Source organism: Callorhinus ursinus, unplaced genomic scaffold (assembly GCF_003265705.2).
Source record: "Callorhinus ursinus isolate GAN/ISIS: 27379988/994484 unplaced genomic scaffold, GSC_fseal_2.0 scaffold3, whole genome shotgun sequence".
Taxonomy (NCBI): Eukaryota; Metazoa; Chordata; class Mammalia; order Carnivora; family Otariidae; genus Callorhinus; species Callorhinus ursinus.
The window spans coordinates 28,428,547-28,453,489 of NW_027397065.1; the positions used below are offsets into that span (position 1 = coordinate 28,428,547).

General features: G+C 56.8%; 1 protein-coding gene across 2 annotated transcripts in view; it reads right to left on the reverse strand.

Annotated features, from left to right (window-relative positions):
• UNC5A (unc-5 netrin receptor A) overlaps nt 1–23,550 on the reverse strand; it is a 60,662-nt gene extending 37,112 nt beyond the window's left edge. For both annotated transcript variants that reach the window (XM_025866990.2, XM_073889643.1), the window contains exon 1: nt 23,244–23,550. In XM_025866990.2, coding sequence (XP_025722775.1) covers nt 23,244–23,313 — 70 coding nt within the window. In that variant the 5' untranslated portion in view covers nt 23,314–23,550. The remainder of the gene's footprint in view (nt 1–23,243) is intronic.
• Between the last annotated feature and the right edge of the window lie 1,393 nt (nt 23,551–24,943).

Sequence of the window (24,943 nt, forward strand, 5' to 3'; positions counted from 1 at the left end):
CAGCTACACAGCCCAACCGTGGTGACTTGGAAAGGGCTCAGAGGACCTAAGAACCACCGTGGGGAAGGAGACTCCATAACCTTGCTTCCCCTTGCTAATCCCAGTCCCCCAAGACCTTCTGCATGAGCCAGATAACCTGGCCCAGACCCAAGCAGGCCTGCTTCATGACGGTAACCTTGTCCCCAGCATAGGTATCAGTCCATCCTCAGGTGTCCAAGCTCTCCAGGGTTGTGGGTTCCTGAAGGGCTTGAACGTCAGTCTTCATTCAGTCAGCCTCTGCTGGGGACCCTGGAAGAGACAGCCAGGCAGAGATGGGCCCTGGGCAGGCAGCCGGAGAGAGAGGCTGCATGCCAAGAGCATTAACTGGAGGGCCTGGCAGGAGCTTCCAGTCCTTACTGGCTCATGGGCACTGCCAGGCAGGGTGCCTGTACTAGAAGACAGTACACAGAGGGAGGGTGTGTGGCTGCTCTATGATGACAGGTGAGATGGAAGGGGCAAGAGAGAGCAAAGGTCAACACCGTGAAGGTGGAAACTGGACAGCAGAGATAGGGAACAGCAATGGGGGTGAGGGACTGGGGAGGAAGTAAAGTTTCAGAACAGCAGTGGACTAGGTGAGTGAGGAGCCATTTTCATCGGATAGGGACAAGGTAGTCCCAAATACAGGCTCACACACACATATACAGAGACAGGGCAACCAGGTGGTTAGGTCTGGCCCAGGCATTTGGCGCTGACAGGACTTCCTCTCTGACATCATCCTCACAGGGTGGAGGCCTCCCAACATTCTAATTTTGCCTAAGAACCACTCTGATTCTGCCCTCCATGAACTTATCTAAACCTTTCTGGAAGCAATTTATACTTCCAGCCTGTGTCACCTCTAGGGGAAATGGTTTTCAAAGTTCGTTCCCTGCTGAGTGCAGCAGGATTTCCTGTTATTGGTTTTAAACTTATGTCTCTTGAGCTTTGGTGGGGTCCAGGAGTGGGGAGGGGTTCATTCTGTCAGGTTGGGATTTAGTGAAGGAGCCCATGTTCCTTCTCTATACCCTTTCTGATGGTACAGATTTCCACCATATTCCTGCTTAGCTTCTCTCTGTACCCAGAAGTTATCCCAGGCGGGCTAGTCTGATTTTATATGACAGTTCCCTTCTCATCACAACTCTCTTGATAACAACCACTCATGGTTGTTCTGAACTTTATAGTTACCTATACATTGTCATCTGTGCGAGATCTCAGTCTCTCTCACACTCCTGTGAAGCAGGACCCAGGGATCATGACTTCCATTTCACAGATATACAAACTGAGGGCAAAGGAAGGGAAATGAATTATTCAGATCATGTAAGTCTGTAATAAAACCCAGGTTCCGCCAATCTTGGGTGGGTGGCTCTCCTAAGGAGGCATGGCCACAAGTACACCAGAATGTCGGATGCAGGTGCCCCTTCCTCACGTGTCAGGAAAAGGAAACATTTGTGGCTTGTTTCAAACTCCCTTCCCAACCATGTCCAGCCTTCTATTGCCTTTCTGGGTCCCTCTTTAGGAAAGAAACTTCAAATACCTTTCCCCAGACACCATCCACATTATTTTTCCCCAACTAAAACTTGCTGGCCATTCTCTGCCCAGCCCACTGCCTTTCAAGATAGGATTTTCCTAAAGCTTATCCCTCACCAGCTTGGCATTTTACTACCACCCAGGAGAGTTTAGATTTAACTGCAAACTTGGTGATTTCACTGTACACATTCTCTTCCAGATCTTTTATTTAAATGTTAAAAAAAAAAAAAAGGATTAGCTCCAATTCTTGGCTGAGCTCACATCTTACACTTCTCTATCCAGAACACTGTTTATTAATTCAGACCTTTTGTTTCCTTTCTTTGTCAGCTCCTTATCAATGATAAAACAGTTGCTTCAAATTCCAGATTAATCCATTTTTAAGATACACTTACACATGGGACTCACACCCCAGAACACTTAGGATACACAGTCAGAAGACACACACACACACACACACACACACACACACACGCACACCCTTTATCAAAGCATCCATTTCTACTGATGCTGGTACCTCTACACCGACGCTCAGGCACACAAGTGTTTATCACACACCCACACTTCCCTCCATACCCACTTATACACCTGCACGCTAGGGAGGGACTTGGCATTGGCCTTCGAGGAGCCCAGTGATTTCACATGTTTGACAGGAGGGAAGGGGAGGGAGCCAGGCAGAAAAATGCCAGCACAGGAGAGAAATGGATCAGAGGTTCTGGAGCATCTGGAATTGTTGGGAGGGGATCAGGGAATTTCCTGAAATGTGGACGAGGGTGGTTAGAGAAGCCTGGATGAGGACCTCTCTCAGCCATGGGCAGGGGGCCCAGTTAGCTGCCCAGTTGCCATACAGTGGACTGGGCAGGCAGCCTCCATTCTCACTTAGAAGAGAGGCAGGCCTGGCAGGTGACCCTGAGCCCCCAGGGGCAGGCATCCCTGCTTTCCAAGCATGCAGTGAAGTCACCTTCACCCATGGGCACATATTTCCTCGGTCGCACCAATACCAGGTGTACAAAGCCACCCCCTGGCCAGAGACCCCATTTCCAGCCTCACGAGATGTGTGAGAACCTCCGTTACCCCACCAAGACACCCTGAGACCACCTCTCTCCCTAGCCCCACACTGCCTGCAGAGTGCAGAGGTTGCCCACAGTGCCAGGCAGGGACCTAGAATTTCTGAATGCTTTCATGAGAAGTAGCTGCTACCTGAAATCCCGAAGGGGTGATGACTGCGAGCCTAGAGAGTCCTATGAGCACCAAACATGGCCCAGAGCATGCTTATCTCCTTCCTGCATTTCATGTTGCCTCGGGGCTGTCACACTGGTCTGTTTTCTCTAGCCACCTGGCACAGAGTGGGTCCAGCTCGCCAGTCACACTGGCCCAGCTACAGGGGACAGAGCGCACCGAGGCTATCTCCACAGGAGCCCTCCCAGGACACACGAGGCCCCTCAGAGAACTGGGAGGGAGGAAGGAGGAACACCTGCAAACTGAATTATAATCAGGGACACCATCTCCCAGCACCAGGGGACAGCTTCCCCTTGGCGGGGGTGGGATGTCGGAGCTCAGACTCCTGCAGGGGTACAGGCGGAAGGTGAAGGGGAGGAGGGAAGGTACTTTTACACCACCGGATAGATATGTCTCTGAGCAAGCTGGGCCCTGATCCCTACTGCATCTGTCCTGCTGCTTGGGAGTTCTGAAATCAGATTCCTCTTGCTCTCCTTTTCGTCCTCTCCTGGCATTTTTCTTTCCCTCCGGGTCCTCAGAGGAGAAGGTTCGGTAGAAGGATCTCTAAATGAATGGCCCCTCCCAGGCCCTGGGGAATATATTAAGAGTTCTGAAGTGATAGCCAAAATGGTGGAAGTAATCCAGAGAGGACAGGGAGACGGATCGGGCAGGCTGGGCCGCTAATGCCAACCATGCATCTTGGCAGGGCTGGGGAGCCGTGAGCCACTCCTTACAAGCAGGCCAGGGACTGAGAGGAGGAGAAAGGAGGGGGACCCCCATCTCAGCTCCTTCTTTGTTCTCCTCCGCACTCTCGACAGCATGCAATTATTTCATTTCTTCATTTGCTCACTGGCTCGTTGCCCATCTCCTCCACTAGAACATCAGCTTCAGGAGGGCGCCACCAGAGTTCCCAGCATCCCCAGGGTCCAGCTCAGAGCCCGGTATAGAAATGGTGCTCAACAAACGTTTGTTGAGGACTGGGTTAAGGAATGTATGAATGAGTGGGTGAGTGAATGAATTAACGAGCGAAGCCATCCACGCAGACTCCCAGCCTGCACCCAAGCCTGTCCAGGAGACATGGCCAGGCTCCTGAGGTTGCTCAAGGAAAGCCCCACCTCAGTCCCTGGCCACGGCCTAAAGATTCTCTTCCCTACTTGGACTTGGCTGCAGCCCCAGATATTCCTGCTGTGCCCTGGGACTTAGCCAATCACCTGCATACTGTAGGCGAGAGAGGCCACCACGCATGCCAGACCCATGCTTGGCACCGGGTCTTCATGGCTTTGGTACTATCCCTCCCATGGCCAGGGTGTGGGCCTTGTCAGCCCTCATCTGGATCATTCTGGTTCTGAGCTTTGCTCTCTCACCCATTGATCTGCCATTGGGCCACCATGATCCTTCTAAAACCCAGATCTGATCACGTGTGTCCTGATTCCAAATCCTCAGCAGGTCCCCACTGTCTTTGGAATGGCTTGAAATTCCTTGGTGTGGCATTAAGGGCCTTGCCTAATGTGGACTCAACTTATCTTCACAGCCTCAACGGCTGCCACCGTTACCATGGCAACAGCAAGCCCGGCAGCTAACAGGTCCTCAGTTCTCACCACACACCTTGCCCTAAGCTGCTCAGTATGGCACGGGTTCATTTGAAGCCCTCATCCTATAGGATAGGTGAACAATGTCCCCATTTTATAGATAAGGAAAGTGAGGTGTAACTAAAGCAGCTAAGTGATTTGCTCCAAGTTGAACAGCAAAAACAAGAATTATTATTAGAGCTAAAATGAACTCTTCCCGGCACTGTTCCAAGCACTTCACAACTGTTACCCCATTTAATCTTTAGACCAGCCCTCTCTCTGAAGTCAGATTGACAGCCAAACACTTGACTTCATGCCTCAGTTTCCATATCTATAAAATGGGGAGCATAATGACAGCACCTCCTCAAAGCTCTGTTGTGAGGCTTCAGTGAGCAACTGTGTGAAAGTGCTTAAAGGGGAAGGGGTTCCCCAAGCAGGGGTGTGCCATTCTGGGCTTACTGCTGGCACAGCAGTTAAGGCTGGGTTGGTGGAGGGCAGGAGACAGCTGAGGACCTTCTCCAAGAGGTGGAGGGGGAGACAGAGCTTATGGGGAGGACCAGCTCTGCGCACAGCTGGAGTCCAAGATGGTGCCCAGGGCAATGGCCCTGTGTGGCTGGAGGATGGGGGTGGCCACAGCACAGCAGGGTTGTGGGGAGGCAGGCCTCCATTCCAGCTCCAGCCCAACACTGGCATGTCTTCCATGGAGCAGAAAGAGGGGTCAATCCAAGGTTCACCCTGCAGGGAATGGAGCCTCCAGGATGCTCCTATGTATGTGCTGGCATATCACCCTTGGCACAGGAGATCTGGCCTTAGGGGCAGGGAGAGGGGGGCCCTGGAGGCTCTCTACCAGCTGACTGGAGTTGCCAGCTGCAGTCCCATAAATCGTGCCCTGGCCCAGGCTGGCAGTCCATTAACGTGAAAGATTTTATCGCGCTTTACAACCTCCCTGTCTTGTACGGCGACAGCAGGTAATTAAAACAATAATTGTTTTCTGATGTTGCTTCTGCTGAACGATAAAAGCTTCCAGTTATTTTCCTTTCACTGGGGTAAGGTGGAGGGAGGGGTCTGATCTGGGGGTAGGGGGGCAGGGTGCGGAGCCACACAAGTTTAGGAGGTGAGAAAAGGTGAGGAAGGATCTCCTGTGTGGCCATTGTGGGGAGAGGCCAGCAGGAGACTGATTCTCACTTGGCAAAGCTCTGAGCACCTCCTATCACACACACGCTGGTACATAAGCAGATTCATGCCACACATGTGCACCCTGCAGGCACACACCGTCACACCCAGACCTTGGCTGCCCCGTGAGCTGCTCTGGGGAGGCCATCCTGCTTGAGAATCCCTGGGAGGGGAGGAGAGGGCTGGCAGCAGCTGGGACCTGGAGGAACTCGTCTGTCCAAAGCCCCTGGGAACACCCGACAGCAGCTCTCATCTATCCAGAGAGGGAGGCACAGAGGTTCTAAAGAGTGGAGGTGATGAGGAAGAGCTGGGGCGCGGGTTGGAGGCCTATGAGTACAGCTCCAGTGCTAATGAACTTGTACTTCCCCGGTGCCCAGAGTCTGGCACACCAGAGGTGACTTGCCGGGGAAGAGTTGTGTTTCCTCAAGTCACAGAGAGCTTGATTCAAGGATGATAGGATGCGAAGGTATGGTGAGGGGTCTTCCATGCCCTTCCGTATCCATTCACCCATTCATCCGTCCATCCATCCATCCATTCATCCAATATTGAGCATCTACTTAGTGCCAGGCTTGTTCTAGGCACAGGGGATATGGCAGGGAGCAGGCCAAAATCTCTCGAGAAGCTCGTGTTCTAATGTTCAGGTGGGGTGGGGGGTAGAAAATAAACAAGTAAATAAGTCAATAAAAAAGATCATCTTCGATGTTGCGAAGCTGCCACATGAGGTTGGGGGGGCAAGGGGAGCCTCTGTGAGCAGGTGACTTTTAGTGAGGCTTGAATGACATGAAGAAGAGGCGAGAAGATGGTGGGGGCTGAGGCTTCTGCCTTCGAAGGACTCTCAGACCCCACCGTCTCTACCCCCTGGTCCTGCAACACCCTCACTCCTTGCCACCTCCAGCCCCACACCCGGGAAGCTGTGATGGGCACAGGGAGGCGTCGGGTGATGACTGGCGTGAGCTTGGCTTATGCTGATGCCCGTGAATGACATCACATCTGGGGGCTCCCCCACCCCTGCCCCCACTGCCCCCCAGGCCTGCAGTAAATCATCCTGATGCTTTAAAACAAATACTTCTTAATCACTAAAAATTGAAATGATTTCATGTGAAAATGTTAATGTATTCGGAATCACAGCCGCGCACTGCGTCTGACAAATTAGCACCCAGCCCGCTGCATTGTTTGTAGCTACATTTATCCTGGTGACGAGACGCACACATGAAACGAAACAGAGCGGAAGGGTGGCCAGGGCAGCTCCTGGCTGGGGGCGTGCATAGAGGGAGAGGGTGAGGCAGAGGGACACAGGAGTCTCAGCGCCACCCCCCCAACAGCCGGCCTGACCCACTGCCTGCTGCAGGGCTGCGTGTCCCCAGTCACCTGGTGCCCACCCCTCCCCGGCCTGCCCTTCGATGCCAACTCTGGACCTTGAGAACCACACCGGGCAGGGTGGGCCGGCTTCGTGGCACGCTCCATGCAGACTCAGGCATGAGCAAAGCAGGAGCACCAAGAGAGGAGAAAAACAATTTTTGTAATAATTTAATGAATCAGAAATTAGCATTAGGATGTGGAGACACTGGGACCCTCATGCATTGCTGTTGGGAACATCAAATGGTGCAGTTGCTGAGGAAAACAATTTGGTGTTTCCTCAAAAAAATGAAGCCTAGAATTACCATATGACCCAGCAACTCCACTCCTAGGTATATACCGAGGAGAACTGAAAACAGGTGTTTAAACAAATACTCACAGTGAGTGTTCAAAGCAGCATTATTCACTGTAGCCAAAAAGTGGAAACAACCCAAATGCATGATAATGGATAAACGAAATGTGGTCTATCCATACAATGGAGTATTATTTGGCCATAAAGAGGAATGATGTACTGATACATGCCACAGCATGGATCCACCTGGAAAACACTGCACTCAGTGAAAGAAGCCAGACACAAAAGGCCTCATGTCCAATTCCATTCACATGAAAAATACTCAGAATAGGCCACTGCACAGGGACAGACAGTGGGCTGGTGATGGCCAGGGGCTGGGGGGAAGGGGGGATGGGAAGTGGCTGCTAATGGGGTAAACCCCTTGGGGTGAAGAAAATCTTTTGGAACTAAAAAAGATGTGACGGTTGTACAACATTGTGAACGTACTAAATGCCACTAAATAGTGTACTTTAAGATGGTGAATTCTTTGTGACGGGAGTTCACTCCAATTAAAAAATACATGTATGCATATATGTATATATGTATCAAAGCACTTGAGGAGGGAATGAATCTCAATTTCACTGGACTTTTACAGGCTAGTATTTGGTCCGGGGAGGCGGTGGGAGCAGCAGGCTCTGAGACTACAGGCCTGTCTTGCCTTCTCCTCGCACCCTCCCCGACTCCCTGCCCTTTCCCTGCCCCTGCCTCAGGATCAGCTCCAAGACAGCCCAGGCCCGGGTCATTCTGGAGCACTGGCTCCATTTCACAATGAGGCAGAGGTGCACATCTGGCCTGGGGCTCCCGCTCTCCTGGGACCCCGACCCCCTGACACCCAGGCTAGAGCAGGGTCTAGCCACTCCAGACCTGGGCTCTCCCAGGCCACACCCCCGCCTCCTAGCCATCTTCCTCACCCCTGTTGGCCTCATCAGATCTGCTTCAGCAATTGCGTGCCTTTCTGGTAGACAAGGGGGAGCCTACAGCATCAACGAACACAGAGATAAGTCATTCTGCTTTCTCTTCTCCTAATTCCACACGTCCCTGTGCCCAGACCGCAACGGACTACTTAGTAACCAAGTTCATTCCCCGCTTCAGGCTGCTGCACCCACACTGCGGGCCCTGCCTGTCATTCAGGACTCAGCTCACACGTCACCTCCTCAGACAGGTCTGACCATCCAGTCTAACCAGCAGCCAACATACCTGCATGAGCTCACGCATGGTCACGCGGTCATGTGGCCTCTGCCTGCCTTCCAACTCCTGAAGAACATCCCTCATTATCTGAATCTCCTGGTTTATGGTCATCTCCCACTGGAACGCAAGTTCCTCGAGGTAGGCACAGTTCCTGCCTTGCTCACTGTGTCTTCATAGTGCGGCCGGGCACCCAGGAGGTGCTCTATCAAAATTCCTAATGACAGGTGCGCCCCCACCTTCACCTCGCCCTGACCCGCAGCCCATCCTCTCCACTTCCCTCACAAGCTCTCTGGGGCCCTGGGCCTTCTGCCCCACCCCCTTCCACAGATGGCACGCAGAGGGGCTGGGGCTGCAGCCTGGCTCTGCAGGTGTGACTCTGGGTGGTCATTTCACCTCTGAGCCCACCTGCAGAGAGCTTCCGTGCAAGTGCTTTGCACTCAACAATCAAGCTTGTCCTGCCCCTGCTCCCTTTGCTCAGGCTCCGCCTCTGAAGAATCCACCAGAACCTGAGCCTTTTCTGGCTCTGATATCCTTGCACCCCGGCTCGACAGTTTCTGCGTGTCCTCTGTGTCCTGGCACCACTCTTCCCTATTCTCTAATGCTGGTTCTGTGCTTCCAAGCATAGGTCCCAAGCGGCTCCTGCTGGTCTCCTCCTGGCTCAGGTCCTCCAGGCCTCATGTGCGAGCTCCTTCCCCACCTGCAGCCTCCCTTGCGGCTGCCTCCCAGCCCTGCTCCAGACTTGAAACTCTCTCGGCTTCCTCTGCTCTCTTTGGTCTGCCTCTGGCTTCCTCCGAAACTTCTCCCAAATTTTCCTTTTCCATGTCAGTGGTAGCCATCCCCAGTCGCTCCTTAGAATGGGATCTGAGCTCACGGTGCCCATGACCAGCTCCTTATGAACGGGCCTTTCATTCTTCACTTCCCCCCTTCACCGCATCTCCAAGTGCCAGTCCTGGCTTTCCAACGGTCGTTTAGACGTTTCCGCCTGACCTTCTGCCGCTGCCTCAGAATGAACAGGTGAAATCCAAGGCCCCAAACGCAGGCTCTTCAAGCTGGAAGGGAGGGAAGGGTCAGGAACAGGCCTGCCTCATGGCAAGCACTGTGTGGGAGGTGCAGAATGCAGCCTTGTGTGCACGGACAGTGGGGTGCACACCTGCCAAGGTGACAGCCTGGTCCCGGCTCCTGGCCGCCCAGGAAAATGGGCTCTTAGTGCCCAGATCTGACTCTTCAAGGGAAGCCTGAGATCTGGATGTTTTGTGTGTGAATTCTCTATTTTTTAGAATGTTGTATCTGCCACCTGGGGCTTGAATGCTCTGCACACTGCCACCTCTGGGTGTGTGCCTTGCCAACTGCATCGTGTTTTCCTCCTGAGATCCCGTGCCAGGCCCCTTTCAGGTGCAGGTACCAAAACCCAACCCACTGGTATCAGCCTACACAGGAAGTTCTTGGCTCATGGGATTGACAGAAGAGTGCAGGGACCCGAGTCTCTAGGGCCTTGGGGCCACCAGGACAATCTTCCGGCTGTTTGTCTCTGATTTCCCTATGTACTGGCCTCACTCCCCTCACCAGACAGGCTCTCTCCACACAAGGGGGAAAGTAGCTGCCACTGGCCCAACATTCCCACCTGCATCTTCACAGCTGCCAACCCCAGAGGCAGAGAAGGCAACTTCTCCACCTCCACATGGGAAAAGCCATGAGGAGCATCCCGACTAGTCATGTGGCCACTCGGAACCAATCGCAGAGCCCAGGATGTGCACCAGGATTTGCCCATGACTGACAGTCCCAACAGGACCACACGGTGTCGGGGAGGAGGTCACCTAAGGAAGGGTAGAGGAGCTGTGCTCATGAGAACATGTGTTGAATACTCAAAACCACAGGCACCAGAGAACCACAACATCTCCTGCGATGGGGTCAATTCGCCAGAAAGCCCAGTTCCCAAAGGGCCCGAAACTTCCCAAGGGCAATAAGTTAAGGGTGGGGCTGAGAGTAGAGTCCAAGCCTTTATTCCTGGAGCCCCAGCCTTTCCCCTTCACCACGGAGCCTCACCAAGGCCACCTGCCTCCCCGCCATGGTCTCCTTGAGAGGCCCCAACAGGACCTGTTTCAACAGCCTCCCCCCAACCCCCACCCCCCCAGAGGGGGGGCTCACTGCCTGCTAAGACCACCCGTATCGCCGCCTGTTAGGAAGGTCTTTCTCAGCCTCCTATGTCTCCCACCTGGTGGTCCTGACCCTACCCTGTGGGGCTACACAGAACAAAGCAAACCCACCTTCCCTCCTGCCTTCCGCGCCTTAAATTAGATAGTACAACCCCACCCCACCCAGGCCTTTGAGGACTTTTCTCTTAGGACATGACCTTAAGTCTGTCTGTTGGTTACCCATTGGCCAGAGGCAGGTCCTGTTGCTTATGGCCCAAGTGGCCAGACAGATGGCCATGCTCTGGAGAGGGCCCAGCATGGTGCAGGCCCCTGGCTGGAGCCCATGGCACCGTGCAGGCTTCTTGCTCTCTCGGCTTCCCTCCCGTCTGTTACACAGCTCCCGATCCATTTTCTCCTTCTGACATCACTTCCCCTGGCTCAAGAGCTCTGAATCATGTTTGCCTCTTCCCGGTCCCTTGCCCCCCACATGTAACATCCAGAGCTCCTCCTTTCAAATGTCTCCCACACCCATCTCTTTTACTCCATCCCTGCTGCTTGCTCCCTGGGAAGGGGGGGGGCCTCATTATTTCCTGCCTGGATGACCGCCACAGCCTCCCGGCTGGTCTCCTTGCCTCCAGCCTCTCCCAGCTCCCATCCATCCTCCATGCGCTGCCAGATTAATCTTCCTTAAACACCACTCACCTCCTGTCACTCCCCAGCTCGACGATGTAGCCAGCCCTAGCACTGGTTGGTCCCCCACAGGCCCTGTCTGCCCCAGCTGGGCTGTGCCTCCTTGCTCCCCTGTACACACACTGTCACCAGGGAAGGCCTGTGCCCTCCCCCATCCCTTCGTTGTCTGGCCCCATCCCACCACCTGCCAAGGCCCCAAGGGGAGTCCCTTTCTTCTGGTCCTGGGGCCCCCAGAACTCAAGGGCAGAGGATGGGGGGCAGCCAGGAAAAGCCCCAAAGCCACAGTCCGTCCAGTCTGCACGCAGGTTACCCCTGCCTGGCCCACCTAGGCTCTCAAATGTCGCTGTGGCCCCTGCAACCCCTCTGCTGTGCTGCTCATCCTTAGGCCTCCAGGCTGTGAGGGGTCATACCTGGCCAAGTCACTGGGGGGTGAGTCATCCTTCCCCATGTCAACCTTCTTTCTCAAACCTTCCCACAAAAGCTCGTCCCCCAGAATAAGCATCTTCCCAAGAATCCAGACCTGCAGGGTCTTGCCCTTGAGGCTCTCTGCCATATCTGTCAACCAAGGACCTGGGGTTCCACTCCCCCACACTTCAGGGCTGTGGCCCCAGAGGGAGGCCCAAAGTGTCCCCATAGCAGGAGCAGCGCCTCCCATGTACGGAGCATTCACCGTGGGCCTGGCACGGAGCTAAGCTACCCCGTGAATGTACTACCATTCCATTGAGACCCACCCAATCTGAGCTCAGGTCCAGCTGCGGCTTGCGGGGAAACACCGAAGCCACATGGTGCAGGAGGGGGCTTGGAGGAGGAAGAGCAGGAAAGGGCAGGCCTGCTGCTGGGGGGCTCTGCGAAGCTGGCTTTCCCGCCCCGTGGAATACCTCATTTACCCCTTGTAACCCTAGGAGGTAGGAACCTTTCAGTATTTGTATTTTCTGGGTGAGGAAACTGAGGCACAGAGGACTGAAGTCACCTGCCTAAGGTCACCCAGTTTAAGATTCTAAGCTACACCATCACACCTGCAGAGTCCTGGCTCTTGGTGGCTCTCGTGCCTCAGGGATCCCCCACCCTCAGCCCACCAAAGATCCTGGTGTTCAGAAGGAGCAGCAGCCCCCCAAGCCTAGGGAGATCAATGGCTCCTACAGGCCAACGCCTAAGGAGACTGTCACTCCCTTCCTGTGACCGCTTCTTCAGAGGACCAGGGTGACCAGGGAACAGCAGTGTGCTAGAGCCAGCTTGCCTCTGCTAAAGAGAGCCCATCACTGGGGCACCTGGGTGGCTCGGTCGGTTAAGCATCCAACTCTTGATTTTGGCTCAGCTCATGGTCTCAGGGTCCTGGGATCCAGCCCCAAGTCAGGCTCCCCACTCAGTGGGGGTTGCTTTCTCCCTCTCCCTCTGCCCCTCCCCCTGCTCACGTGTGCTCTCTCTCTAAAATAAATAAATAAATCTAAAAAAAAAAAAGAGAGAGAGAGAGAGGGCCCCCTCATTAAAATTTCTAGAATTTTGCAAGCCAGTTGACATCACATTGGTAGCTTAAAATAGGCCATAGTGGGAGTATTTACACCATAGAAATTGGCAAATCAGTCCTCCAGCTCTCCCAGAGTGCCAAGTGTTAGCAGCACATCACTGCTGGGGAGGGAATGCTGACCACCCTCAGAAGGGCATCCTGGCCTGTGGGTGGTGGGCTTTATGCAGTTCACACAAAGACAGGCCCCCGAGTAGAGCCAGGGATCTAAAGGGAAAGGGGTCTTGAGAGGAATGAGTGGGTCTCAAAAATGGACCTCTGGCTGTGTGATCCCAAAGGATGTGGAGAAAGAAGGTCTCTAGAATAGTGTTAGGGAAGCTCTGAGACATCTGGTAGGCTCAGACTTCGACCAGACATGACCAACTTGGAAAGATGGCCCAAAACCAAGTACAAAACCACTGACAAGAGACATGGAGTGGAGAAGCATGCAGGGAAGGCTGAGCTCAGGTCCAGCTGCGGCTTGCGGGGAAACGCCAAAGCCACATGGTGCAGGAGGGGGCTTGGAGGTGGAAGAGCAGGAAAGGGCAGGCCTGCTGTCTGGGGGGCTCTGCGAAGCTGGCCTTCCCGCCCCACCATTTTGCAGCTGAGGACACTGAACTGGAGGGGCAGGACATACTCTAGTAAGAAAGCACTGAAGATCAAGAAGGCACGATCAGAGAGGCCAAGTGGTTGTTTGGAATGAATGAGTTCAGGTCTTTGGGGCCAGACAGATCCCAGGTGCTGGCAGGGGGACCTCATACTGACCTCCGAGAACGTAGGAGTGGGAGCGGTCACGGGGCAGGAGATGCATGAGCGGCAGTTTAGTTTTCAGAAGAGGCGGCAAGTTGGATTCGGTGAATGCGTCAGGATTCTTCAAGTGCAAGCAACAAAATCCATTCTCACAAATTTAAGCGAAAAAGGGAAAATACTGGCAAGAAAATGGGTCGTTGAGAGAAGGGACAAAAGGTTTAAAAGCAGGCGCTGAAAGGAACCAGGACTGGGGAAATGACCGGGGAAATGACTGTCTCATCGGGCCCTGCTGCTGAGATTAGGGGCCCCCCAAAATCCCCACTAAGGCTATACCTAAAAGGGGAGAGGACATGGAGTCCTAGTGGGACCAGGCATGGAAGCTGGACAAATACAAAACCCAACAAATGTCCACTGAAGGGCCACAGCCTGATGACCCCATGCAAACCCGAGGCAAAATTCCAGTGGACCTTCTCTGTCGGTTACAGGTAAGCAAGGAAGGTAGGGCCACACAGAGACATACCGGGACTCCCGCAGACCCTTCCCTCCAGACCAGCGTCCCTTATTAGAGAGTTACTGTTCTGGTAGGTCAGGGCCAGACTGGAAATTTCAGCCCGGCACCTGATAAAATATCTCAGGATCTGCAAATGGAGATACATGAACCAGATGACAGCACATTTAAGGGAATGCAAAACCTGTTGAATGGCTGGCACTGTTTTCTAACACTGCTGATTAAATAGGTAAGGCCAATCCAAACTTGGGTCTTTACCTCTGAGCCTCAGGCTGTGTCCTTGGTGCTCTTCAGCATTCTTATTAAATACTTGGGCAACCTATGTTGATGGCACACTGGTTAAACCTGGGAACAATGTGCCAATCTCTTCTGGGTGGACAAGCTGTGAGTGGTGGCAAACAGGACAGTGGCATAAGCAGTTTGGCTGTGGGGACTGGCTCACATGGCACAGCACCTGAGTTGGCCCAATGAGGAAGGACCAGGACATTTCTTGGATGGCTGAGGGAAGAGATGCTCCCTCGTTCCCCTGGACTGGGCCTGCAAGAATGTACCCTGGTAAGTTGTGGCAGCCACCTTGGGACTGTGAGGAGAGAGAGGCTGTCGGAGAGTGGTGCCAACCCCCGAAGAGCAGAGATGAGGCATGAATCCTGGTTACACGGTTCCTCCTGGATCCAGCCATGCCTGAAGCTAGCCTACCCCCGGTCTTGCAGTTACACGTGCCAATAAATCCCTTTTTGCTTAAGTCACTTTGGGTTGGTTTCCCAATATTTGCAATTGATACCCTTAATATCCTTTGCTAGTTCATGCCAGGGCATTGTATCACAGTGGGATGAGCTGGGACTGACATCCAGAGGCAGGTAACAAGGATGTGGGGGACAGAGAAGGGGCTTGGAACCAAGCTACATGAGGAACAGCTGAAAGGACTGGAGGCGCCCAGCCTGGAAAGAGCAGATGGGGCTGGGTAGGGGCCCTGTCTCAAATAACTGAAAAAGGGAAAGCCATTCAGCGTGGCCCCAAGCGCCATTTGGGGGAGCTTACTGGGAAGGATTCCTCCTCATTCTAAGAAAGTGGCTTTGAACAGTCCCAGCTACCTGAAGATGTGCGGTTGGGGGCAAGTTGGAAAGCCAACACCCAGGGGTTTTATATTCAAAATCCTGTGGCCTGGACAGCCCTGCCTAGATTTAGGAAGCACCCAAGATGGGGTCAGGAGGCAGGATATAGAGGGGGCAATGAGCTTTGAGCGATGAGGGATTAGCCCAAGACCACACAGAGAATTAAGGTCCCCTTTCTCCCATAGTCTTTCATGTCCATGGGGCACCAGACAAGGCCCTGACAGTAAATGACCACATGGGACAGTGTTCTGCTCCCCACGGTGTGGGAAGGGGTAGGGAAGGGGGTCAGGCTAAGCAGTAACAAGGTTCCAGCCCTGTCACTTCTCTGAGCCTCAGTGTCTTCATCTAATAAATGGGACTAACTTCACCTATCTTGTGGGTTGTTCTGAGATTCTGATCAGATGATGCAGGCAGAGCCCAGCATGGGCCATGATGACTACCATCACGAAGTTAATTAAGAATAAAAAATGTAACAGTTTACAGCCACCGAAGGCTCCTCCTCTCCCCGCCCCAGGCCTCTCTCCTAGCAGAAGTAGGATGAGTTTTGGAGTCAAAGACCTGGACTGGAACTCCAGCCCAGCCTAGTTCGGCCTGGACTGCAGGAAGCCGTGCCCTTCCCTCATCTGTAAAATGGGACCGACGGCGGCGGCGGCGGCGCATTCAAAGCCCCAGGCCTACAGGAGGTGCTCACGGAGCGCGGCGTTCTCCTCCTTTCCGCAGCGCGGTCAGCGGAGGTGCTCTGGTTGTCCTACGCACACCACACCGCCCGCCAGTGGGGCCCACCGGCCAGCCACGTCTCCGGGGCCCGGGGAGGGCGGTGGGGGCGGCGGCGCAGCTGGGCGCGAGAACCGAGGCGCAGTGGAGCTGCCGAGCCGCGGTGCCCGGAGGCTGGATGCTTTCTCCCCGGGCGGCAGCCGAGCGCTCAGCCAGGAACTTGTTAACAGGCCCGGAACAAAGAGCCGCTAATCCGGCGGGCGGCCGCGGGCGGGCTGGCGGGCGGAGGCATCCCGCCCCTTCCCCGGCCCCGGCCCCTGCCCGTTCCCCGCGCGGCCGCCGAGTTCACGGCGCGCTCCCCACCGGCGCTGAGCGGGGGCGGGGCCGCGGGCAGGACGCACCCCGAGGGCGCCCTTCCCCAGAGCCCGGGTGGGCAAGCCAGCTAATTGCTAATCCCCTGGGCTGGGGCTCCCATTGGCTCCGGCCCCTGCCGCCCGTCGGCCGCTAACGTGCCCCGCAGCCCGCGTCTAGCCCGGGACCCCGCCCGGCAAGCTACCCGAACAAGCCGGCCACGGAGTGGCGATGGTTTTTTGGAAGCAGGGCAGGCTCCCGTCACGCGGGGACTCTAAGGAAGCACTCTTACCTGCCCGTGCCTGGCACCCTTTTTTTCAGGGAGGAGTGAGAGGGCTGCAAAGATGCAGGCGGGTGGGGTGCCGGGGATGGGGGGGCACCCAGCAGCCCCTCAACTCCATCTGGTCTCTGCCCCAATTAGGAGGGGGTAGGTTCTCACTCCGGGTGTACTCCCTGCAGGCTCTCTGCTGGACGTGCTGGGGCAGTGGGGGGGTGGGTGGGGGGGTCCCACCTGCTCTCCTGGCTAGGGAGGTACAGGGCAGAGGTGGGATGCAGGGTCCAGAGCTCCCTACCCAAGGGCCCTGCAGTTGTAGCTTCAGCTCAGTCAGTCTAGACTGGACTCCCCTCCCCAAATCTCAGCCACATATTTGCCTGGAGCTCAAGGTGACCCTGAGCCTTCCAGATGGACAGAGCTTTGACATCCAGGTGTGGGGAGGGTCCTAGCTCTGGGGGACTCACCCATCAGGGCACTGGCCCTTGGTACTCTCTTCAGGGGCCCCTCCCCCATCTAAGTGGGACCTAAAACCTGCCCCTTTGTGACCTACCCTGGGGATGAGCAGCTGCCACTCAGGCCTCTCCAGATTTCTGAGTCTCTCCCTCTTCCCCCTCTCAAACAGGCCTGGGATGGGCTTGTCTACAACCACACCTGGAGAAGGGAAGGAGCTTGGGCAAAAGAGAGAAAAACCGCCAGTCAAAATGCAGGCCTCCCCTCAGGCCGCTGCCCTCCCACCTGGACCTGCACCCTCTCCCACAAAGATGGCACCAAGGACACTCCCAAAGTGAGGACAAAACAGTGCCCTCTGCCGTATCCATCATCGTCAATTGCTAACTAACATTTATTGAGTGCCTACTGTGTGCCAGGACTATGACACACTAATGACATGCATTAGTCTATCTAATCCACACAGCAACCCTGTGAGCTAGGTCCTCTCAGCACTCCACTTTATAGACAAGAAAACCGAAGTGCAGGGAAAAGCTAGATCACCAGCTAGGACTAGGGTGGGGCACAGGGGGTGCCAAGGGCACAAAATTTAAGGAGGCTGACCCTGCGCTCGTACAACTTAATTTCCGCACCCTGAGCACCCTTGCCTCACCCTAGTCCAAGTCCTAGTCCAAACCCAGACTCCGGACCTGGCCGACTCAACCATTCCACCACCTCATCAACGTGCCTGGGATTCTGGCTCCCAAGGGCCCAAGGCTGCTTGTGGCTTCTGACATCAGTGTCCGGGAAGAGGGTGGGCCTCAGGCACTGGCACTCTGACCTTCTTGGGGCCCTAAGAAGGCCTGTTTTTGCTATTAGGGGTGCTCACCAGCTAAAGCAGGGCCCTGTTTCCTCCCAAGGCAGCGTCCCTGTGCACCAGCCTCTGCTCCAACAGTCATCAAGTCCAATGCTTAGTATCCAAAGAGGCAAACAGCCCAGAGATGTTAGGTGACTTGTCCAAGATCACAAAGCAATCAAATGGCAGAGCTGGGACTAGAATTTAGTCCCATCAAGGGCCCCCACCCCTTTTCCTGCCATGTTCTGTGTCAGAACTGATCATCAGCACATGGTTCCAGGACAAGCTAACCCCAAGTCATCATCTTCATAGAACCCCAAACAAAGTTCTTTGCACACTGGAGGAATCAAGTGTCTGAGTCAGGCCCGAGTCCCTGCAAGGGGGTGGTGTGTGTACAGATTGGAAGGGGGGTGTTTACTTCTAACAACTAAAAGCATGACTCCTTCCTGGGATTCCTGCCTGGGGCTGGAGCAGCAACAAATGTTTTTCTCTCTTCTCTCTGGGCTCGGGCCCTGATCACCTCAAGACTCTAGCTCTGTCCTAACTCATGCCCCTTCAATGCCAGGGAAAATGGACGAAGGAAATAAATAGCTTATAGCTGTCTGCTCCATACTGGGTTCCAGCCTGGGCCCTCTGTGTTGCCCATCATCTCCTTACTATAACCTCAGGAAGCAGAAACGACCCTATTCTAAAAATGTGGGAACGGGCTGGGGAGTAAAAATTACTTGTCCAGGGTCAGGTGGCTTAGACTGAAACCCAGGCCTGTCTGTCTTCAAAGCCTCTGCCCTTTCTATACTGCCTGATAGGAAGAAGGGGCTGAGGCTCCCCAGAAGGCAGGAGGACCTGTCAATGCCATTCCCACGGGAGCAGACAAGAGGAGTGAAGGGGCGGACCAGTAGAACTGATCACAGGAAGCTAAGCTCCCTTTTGGACGGTGAGGATGGTTGGGGCTCAGGGGCGACTTTCCTGGTGCTTAGTCTCAGGAACCAGGAGTCCCAATGGGTTCTGCACAGAGCAGCCCAAGTCTTGGTGTCAATTCCATTCCTGAGGATAGGGGTGGGGCCTGAGGAAGAGGCTACCAGGACAGATTGTCAGGGACAGGATGGGCAATGCCATGGCTCCATGCCCCTCAGCCCCACCTTCCAGGGGCTTGAGTCCACAGGCTGGGGCCCAAAATGACATTATTTGCCTGACAAGACACTGATCTGGGAACATCTATGCCTGGGAGGGGTGGGGATGAGCAGGGAGGTTCCTACTCAGTAGCCCTGCACATAAAACCTGTACGAAGGACCCACAAACATGCATGATCACATGAGCTGGTCTGCCATCTGTGTGAGGGTCTAAGGCACAGCCACCCCACGGTGGGGCTTTAACTTGCTCCTTCCTACCTTGGACAGGAGCCACTTCCAGCCTCCCCAGAGTGAAGCAGTCTTTGTTCAGGAACAGGGATGGGGAGGGCTGCCAAGGGGGGCAGAGTAAACTTCTGTCCCCCTCCCTAGCCATAGCAGCCCTCCCAACCTAGCCAGGGAACCCAAACACAAGTGGAGGATAAAAAGAGAAAAAATACGCACTTGACTGACCATGACTCGGAGCACGTTAGGGGCTAAGAGCAGGGTCACGGTGCTGCAGACAATGGCAATGCTCGTAGGAAGCACCGGCATGAACGAAGAGGCAGCTCGGGCCTGGCAGTTGCCCCAGGCCCCATCTACCTCTCCAGGGCTGAGAAATCTGTCCCGTAGGCCACCCAAAGCTCAGCAATGTGCCATGGCCCTGGGAGGAGTTGGGGAGGCCTCTTGGAGGGAGCTGGGTTGAAGTTGGGGGCTGAGATAAGCAGAACAGCTGGGAATGGCAAAAGCAGGGAGTGGGGGTGGGCGTGGGGGGCTTGGCCTAGGTCTGGACAGAGCCGAAGATGCTGGCTATAGGGTGGCGAGTGTGGCTGGCGGGGCCGGGGACACCAGGTTCTGCAAGGCAAGGGAGCTTGGGCAGAAGCCAGAGCTTGTCTGGGGGTGTGGATGCCCAGCCCACCAGCAGTTAAACCCAAGTCCCAGTGGATCAGCCCAGTCATGTGTGGTGATGCAGGTGTTTCCCTCAGGGCCCCCGGGCTCGGGGCTGGACTTCACCTTCAGGCACTGGGGAGCCACAGAAGGCTTTTTAGTGGGGTTCCAGCCTGGATACCAGGGACATTAATCAAAGTAGAGGAGGCAAAGAAAGGGGATGAGTGGGGGTGGCCACTGCACTGGTCCAGGTGGGGAAGGTGAGGGAGAAAGGGGCTGGGGGGGCAGGGGTGGTGACAAAGGAAGGGAGGGACACGAGCAATGTCACAAGTAGAACTGAGCTGGAGGACCTGGTGACAGATTAGACATGAAGCGTGAAGGAGAAGGGAGAGCCAAGAGAGACTGCAAGGTTTCCGGCCCCGGGCTGGAGGACTGGGGGGAGCGGAAAGGCGAGGAGGGGCCGCAGGAGAGGGTTGGCCTGGCTAGAGCAGGCTCAGGCGTGCATGTATGTGAACACATGTGCTCCCAGGCAGCCGCCGAGCCCAGCCCCGCGGCCTCTGTGTGGAGCAGGGGCCCCCCCGCCCCAGGCTGGAGGCAGCTCCTGCCTTTGAGACTACAGTGGCTTGCATCTGCAGGTCTGGGGCCCAGGCAGCCCCAGGCAGGACGACGTTATGGACGACAGGAGGGCTCCTGGCCCCGCGCTGAGGCCAGAGCCGGCTGCTCTGAGGAACCCGCCGTGGCTCCTGGCTGGGGGTTTGGAACCTGCATCAATGCCAATCCCCAGTTTCCTGAGGGAAGCCCCTCCCAACGTGGGCAAGGGGAAACGGGCAGGCCCATCAGAGGACCAGCCCTCTCCTGGGGACACCCAGGGGGCCCTGAAGTCCAGCTCAACCCATCCCCAAGGCAAAGGGAGAGCAGGGTATCTCTTAGCCCTAAAGAATTAGGACATCCTTCCCCTAACCAACTGCTCTAGTCCAGGGGCAAGGGATGGACAGAGGGGTCCAGGACCAGGTCTGAAGATGGGGGTGGGGCCTGAGGAAGAGACCCCCAGGACAGATTGCTGGGGTCAGGATGGGCAATACCACAGCTTAGTGCCCCTCAGCACCACCTTCCAGGAGAGCCAGCCTCATGGACCCCTCTCCTTAGGAGGGCAGAGATCTGTGGGACGGGGCAACCAACAGGTGTGAGCGGCCCACAGGAGCGGGGAGGCAGGGGCCAGCTGTGTGGCTGGGTATGAAAGGGAAAAAGCCGTGGGACAGTGTGTGTGTGTGTGTGGGGGGGTGAGTGTGCTGAAGGGACAGGCTTTTGTGTGAGGCGGTGACAGAGGGTGGGCCCTCGGCCCGGGCTGTAGGAGGCTGCAGTCCTGCCGGCCCTGACGCCCTCTGCCGCCCGACTGGCCGTCCCTCCCTCAGCCCCTCACACACACACACAAACACACACACACACACACACACACACACACACACACACACGTTCTTCACTGGCTGCCGTTGCCGAGGGGATGATGGGTGGTGTGGGAGGAGGTGCGGGAGGAGCTGGGGTCATCTCAGGGCCAGCCTGCCTGGGCACGTGTGCCCAGAGCCTGTGCGGGACGGCAGTAGGGGGCCCCGGACAAGGAGAAGGGCCCCTGCATGCCCTTCAGAGGCTCCTCCCACAGGCCTGGGAGTGGGTGCCCGGAGGCCGCCTCGGCTCCAGGGCGGCCCTGCGGCACTGGTGCCCATCTGCTAGCTCCCCGGGCAAACCGTGGACCAGGCCCCAACAGGTGCCCCAGCAACCCGGGACGCAGGTCCCCTACTCCATGACCTTCCAAGGAATCCATGTGGCACCCCCCAGATGGCACCCGGACTCACCAGCACCCATCACCCCCTTATCCTATCCACACAGGCTCACCTGTGCAACTGCTCACAACCGCCACACAAGCGCATCGGGCCACACACACAGCAAGGGTGCACACACAGCCAGCCCCCGTCGTCACCAGGGCACGCATGCCAACCCACAGCCCTCACACGTGCTCACGTGGGCAACATGCAGATATGGCCACACAGCCTTCTCACACACAGCCGACTCAGTAAACATTTCCTGGGCGCCTACTTGGTATCTGGCAACACCTCCCCTGTGTGAAGAGCATGAACACCCCCAGTTCACCATGATCAGCTCACCCACCCTGCACCCCCTGAGGGTTGTACACACAACCTGAACACGGATATGTGTGCAATATGAACACACACCCAGCAGCACTGCAGCCTCCCAGCTCGATCAGGATTAAAACGGGAGGTCATGGGGCAGGAGGGTTTGTTAAAGTGAGGATTTGGCGGGGGTTGATGGGGTGTTGGAAAACGGATGGGGTCGAGCAGAGGGAGGACTGAGGGGGCAGACTGGGGAGGGCAGCCAGGCAGAATGGGTGCAGAATGTGCTACGCAGAGACCCTTTAAAGAAACAGCCATCAGCCTCAATCATCAGGCTGGTCTCAGCTCTCACTCATTGATCTCCAATCAGTCTGGATTCACATCTCAGGAACCCCAACACTCCCTTCTGACCCCTAGGATTAACAATGGCCTGGCCAGGCTGGGAGGTGTCCCCCAGGTTCTCAGGGCAGCAAGAATCAAGAATTGCTAGGGTGAGCCTCATGCCCCCTTGATCACACAAATGACCCCCCCATACACACATAAGCTCAGCTCTGCTAAGTACATGGATGGGGTGGGGGGCGGAGATCAGGAGGCCCTAACAACTCAGCCTAGGTGGAAGCTCAGGGAGAGCAGACAAAGGATGCAGGGGAACTCCCCCCACCCCAAGGGAGGTGGGCTGAGAGCTTAGTTACCAAGCAGGTTAGGGTGGCCAACGGGACATGAAGGGAGGAGGAAGGGCGGTGCAATGAAAGGGAGAAGGGAAAGCGGCGGCGGCCCCACGGTACACAACTCTGGCCCCCCACGCACCAAGGAGGCTGGGAGCCACAGCCCTGGCCAGGGGCCACGGGCCTTTGACTGTGCGGGCTGCAAGGGCTGGGGGCTGGTGTATGCGCCTCCACGCCTGAGTGTGTGCGTGTGCGAGCGTGTGGCGGGGACAGAGGAGGACACTGTGTTCTGGACGTGGGCAGAGGCCAGGTGCCAAGTCGGAATTGTGAGTAGCTGTTTGGGTCAGATGCTACCGGAAGAGGCAGGTATCTTAAGCCCCCTCCTCATTTTCCTGGGCACTGGGATGTGGTCAAAATCCTCTAATCTGTGACCCTCAAAGTCAGGCTCCCCCGGGCGTTGATTCAAACCCCTGACTCTGCTCTGGGGCCGGGCAACCAGCAAACTTCCCCCGCCCGGAGGCGTGGAGCGTTTACACTCGCCAGCCCCGCGCGCTGACAGCTGCTCCAGCACTTGGCAGAACCCAGGCTTCCGGGGAAGCGCGCGGGGAAGCTGCGCAGCAGCAAGAGGCGGCCCCCGCGTCCCGCCTCGCAAAGTTTGGCCTCCGGGGGCTTCCAGCCGGGTCCGCCAGCACGGGTCAGGGACCCCCAGAGCAGCGAGCGTTCGCGCGCACAGTCCCCCGCAAGCCTCCCCAGAGCGCGCGCGTGACTCACCCGAGCCGTGGAGCCAGGTGGTGAGGACTATGCCCAGGAGCGCTGGCCACAGGCCGGGCCGGACGGCCATGGCCGCGGGCGGGCGGTTGAGCTAGCTGGCCGGCCGGGCGCGGGGCCCCGCGGGCGGGAGGGCGGCTTTCAGCGCCTCAGCCCAGAGCCCCAGCCCGGGGCGCCCCCGGGGCCCATGCCAGCGGACTGCGCTGCCTCCGGGCGGCCGGCTGCGGGGCGCACGCGGCGCGTGGCTCCCCTGGGCACCGGGAGCACAGCAATGCAGCCGGGGCGGAGCGCAGCGCCAGCCGCGCGGCGAACCGAGCCAGCCGCCGCGCGGAGCCCGCAGCCGGGTAGCGGGCCGGCGGGCGCCGCAAAACCCGGACTGGAGCAGCGGAGCGGGGCGGTGGCAGGGCGGGGCGGGGGAAGGAGGGAGGGGCCGGGCCGCCCCACGCAGCGCGCGCGAGCCACCCCCAGCTCCGGGGATCCCTCCCGGCGATGCCCGAGGCTCCCCCGGGGAGGGGTTGGGGTGGTGGGCGGGGAGGCCTCCCACCGCCCCGCGCGGTCTCCAGGGACAGGGCCTGGAGTCCGAAACCCGGAGTGGATCGGTTCTCCGGATCCGGGCTCTCCCAGGCCAGCCAGCCCGCGTACAGGTGGCCCGGGAGGGGCCCAGGGCTGCGGCGACCCCGGCGCGGAGCCAGCCTGCAGAGAACGGCCTGGGGCAGGGGTGCCCGGGGCAGGTTCCGCTGCAGTCCTCTCCCCCCACCCCACCCCACTCCCCGCCTCCCGGCAGTGCTCCGAGGCCGTCAGCGTGCTGCGGTACGCCACCAGCCCGCGGCTTGGATAGGGGACTGCGGGAGAGCGCCCGGCTCCGGCCCTCGCGCAGAGGCGCTCGGGCAGGCCAGACTCAGGGCCACCCGTAGTCCCAGCCGTGTAGCCTGGTGGACCCCAGTGTGACCCAAGATTTCTCTAACCCCGTGGCGCCTTTAGCTTAAGGAAAACAAACCCCAGGGCACAGCGTGTCTAACTGGGCGCGCGGTGTTTGCGCCCTGAGCGCGCACGACGCCAGAGACGTGGCGTGAAGGACTGAGCCGGGCTTTGTAAGCTATGGAGACCCGGGGTAGGGTCTAGGCGCCTCCACCTTCTAGCTCTGTGACCTTGGGCAAGTCACGTCGTCTCCCGGAGCCTCCGGCAATGACCGCTGCTGGAGTCTCCTGCTCCCCACCCCCATTCCCTAATCTGGTTAAAGTAAACAGAGGGTTGCCTTGAAGGAGAAAGGAAATGACAAACGCGCAACATGTACACAGGGCGAATGGTCAGAAAAAGAGAGGGTCCTACTCTGGGTCTGGAGAGGGATGAGAAGGGTGAGGGCAGGGTCGCAAACTAAACCGCCTACAGAGACCAGTCCATAATATAAATTGGCGCTGCCCGCTGCGTGATACAATAATGGTCTGTGCTTCCACAAAGAGATATGAGCTCTCCTATATTTCTTGAAACCACGAGGCCCTCTCTCGGTCTGTCTTTTGTTTCCCACTTTTGATAGAGAAGGGTTGTGAGAAATGTTTTGCTTTTCTCTTAACTGGTATAAGAACCATCAGCCATACACTTGTATGGACGCTGGGCTTCAGCGCCAGGGAGGCAACGCAGCGCCGGAGACTGGGGGGCATAGGATCCCATTGCAGGGGGCAACTGGCTCTTCTACTCCAGGTGCC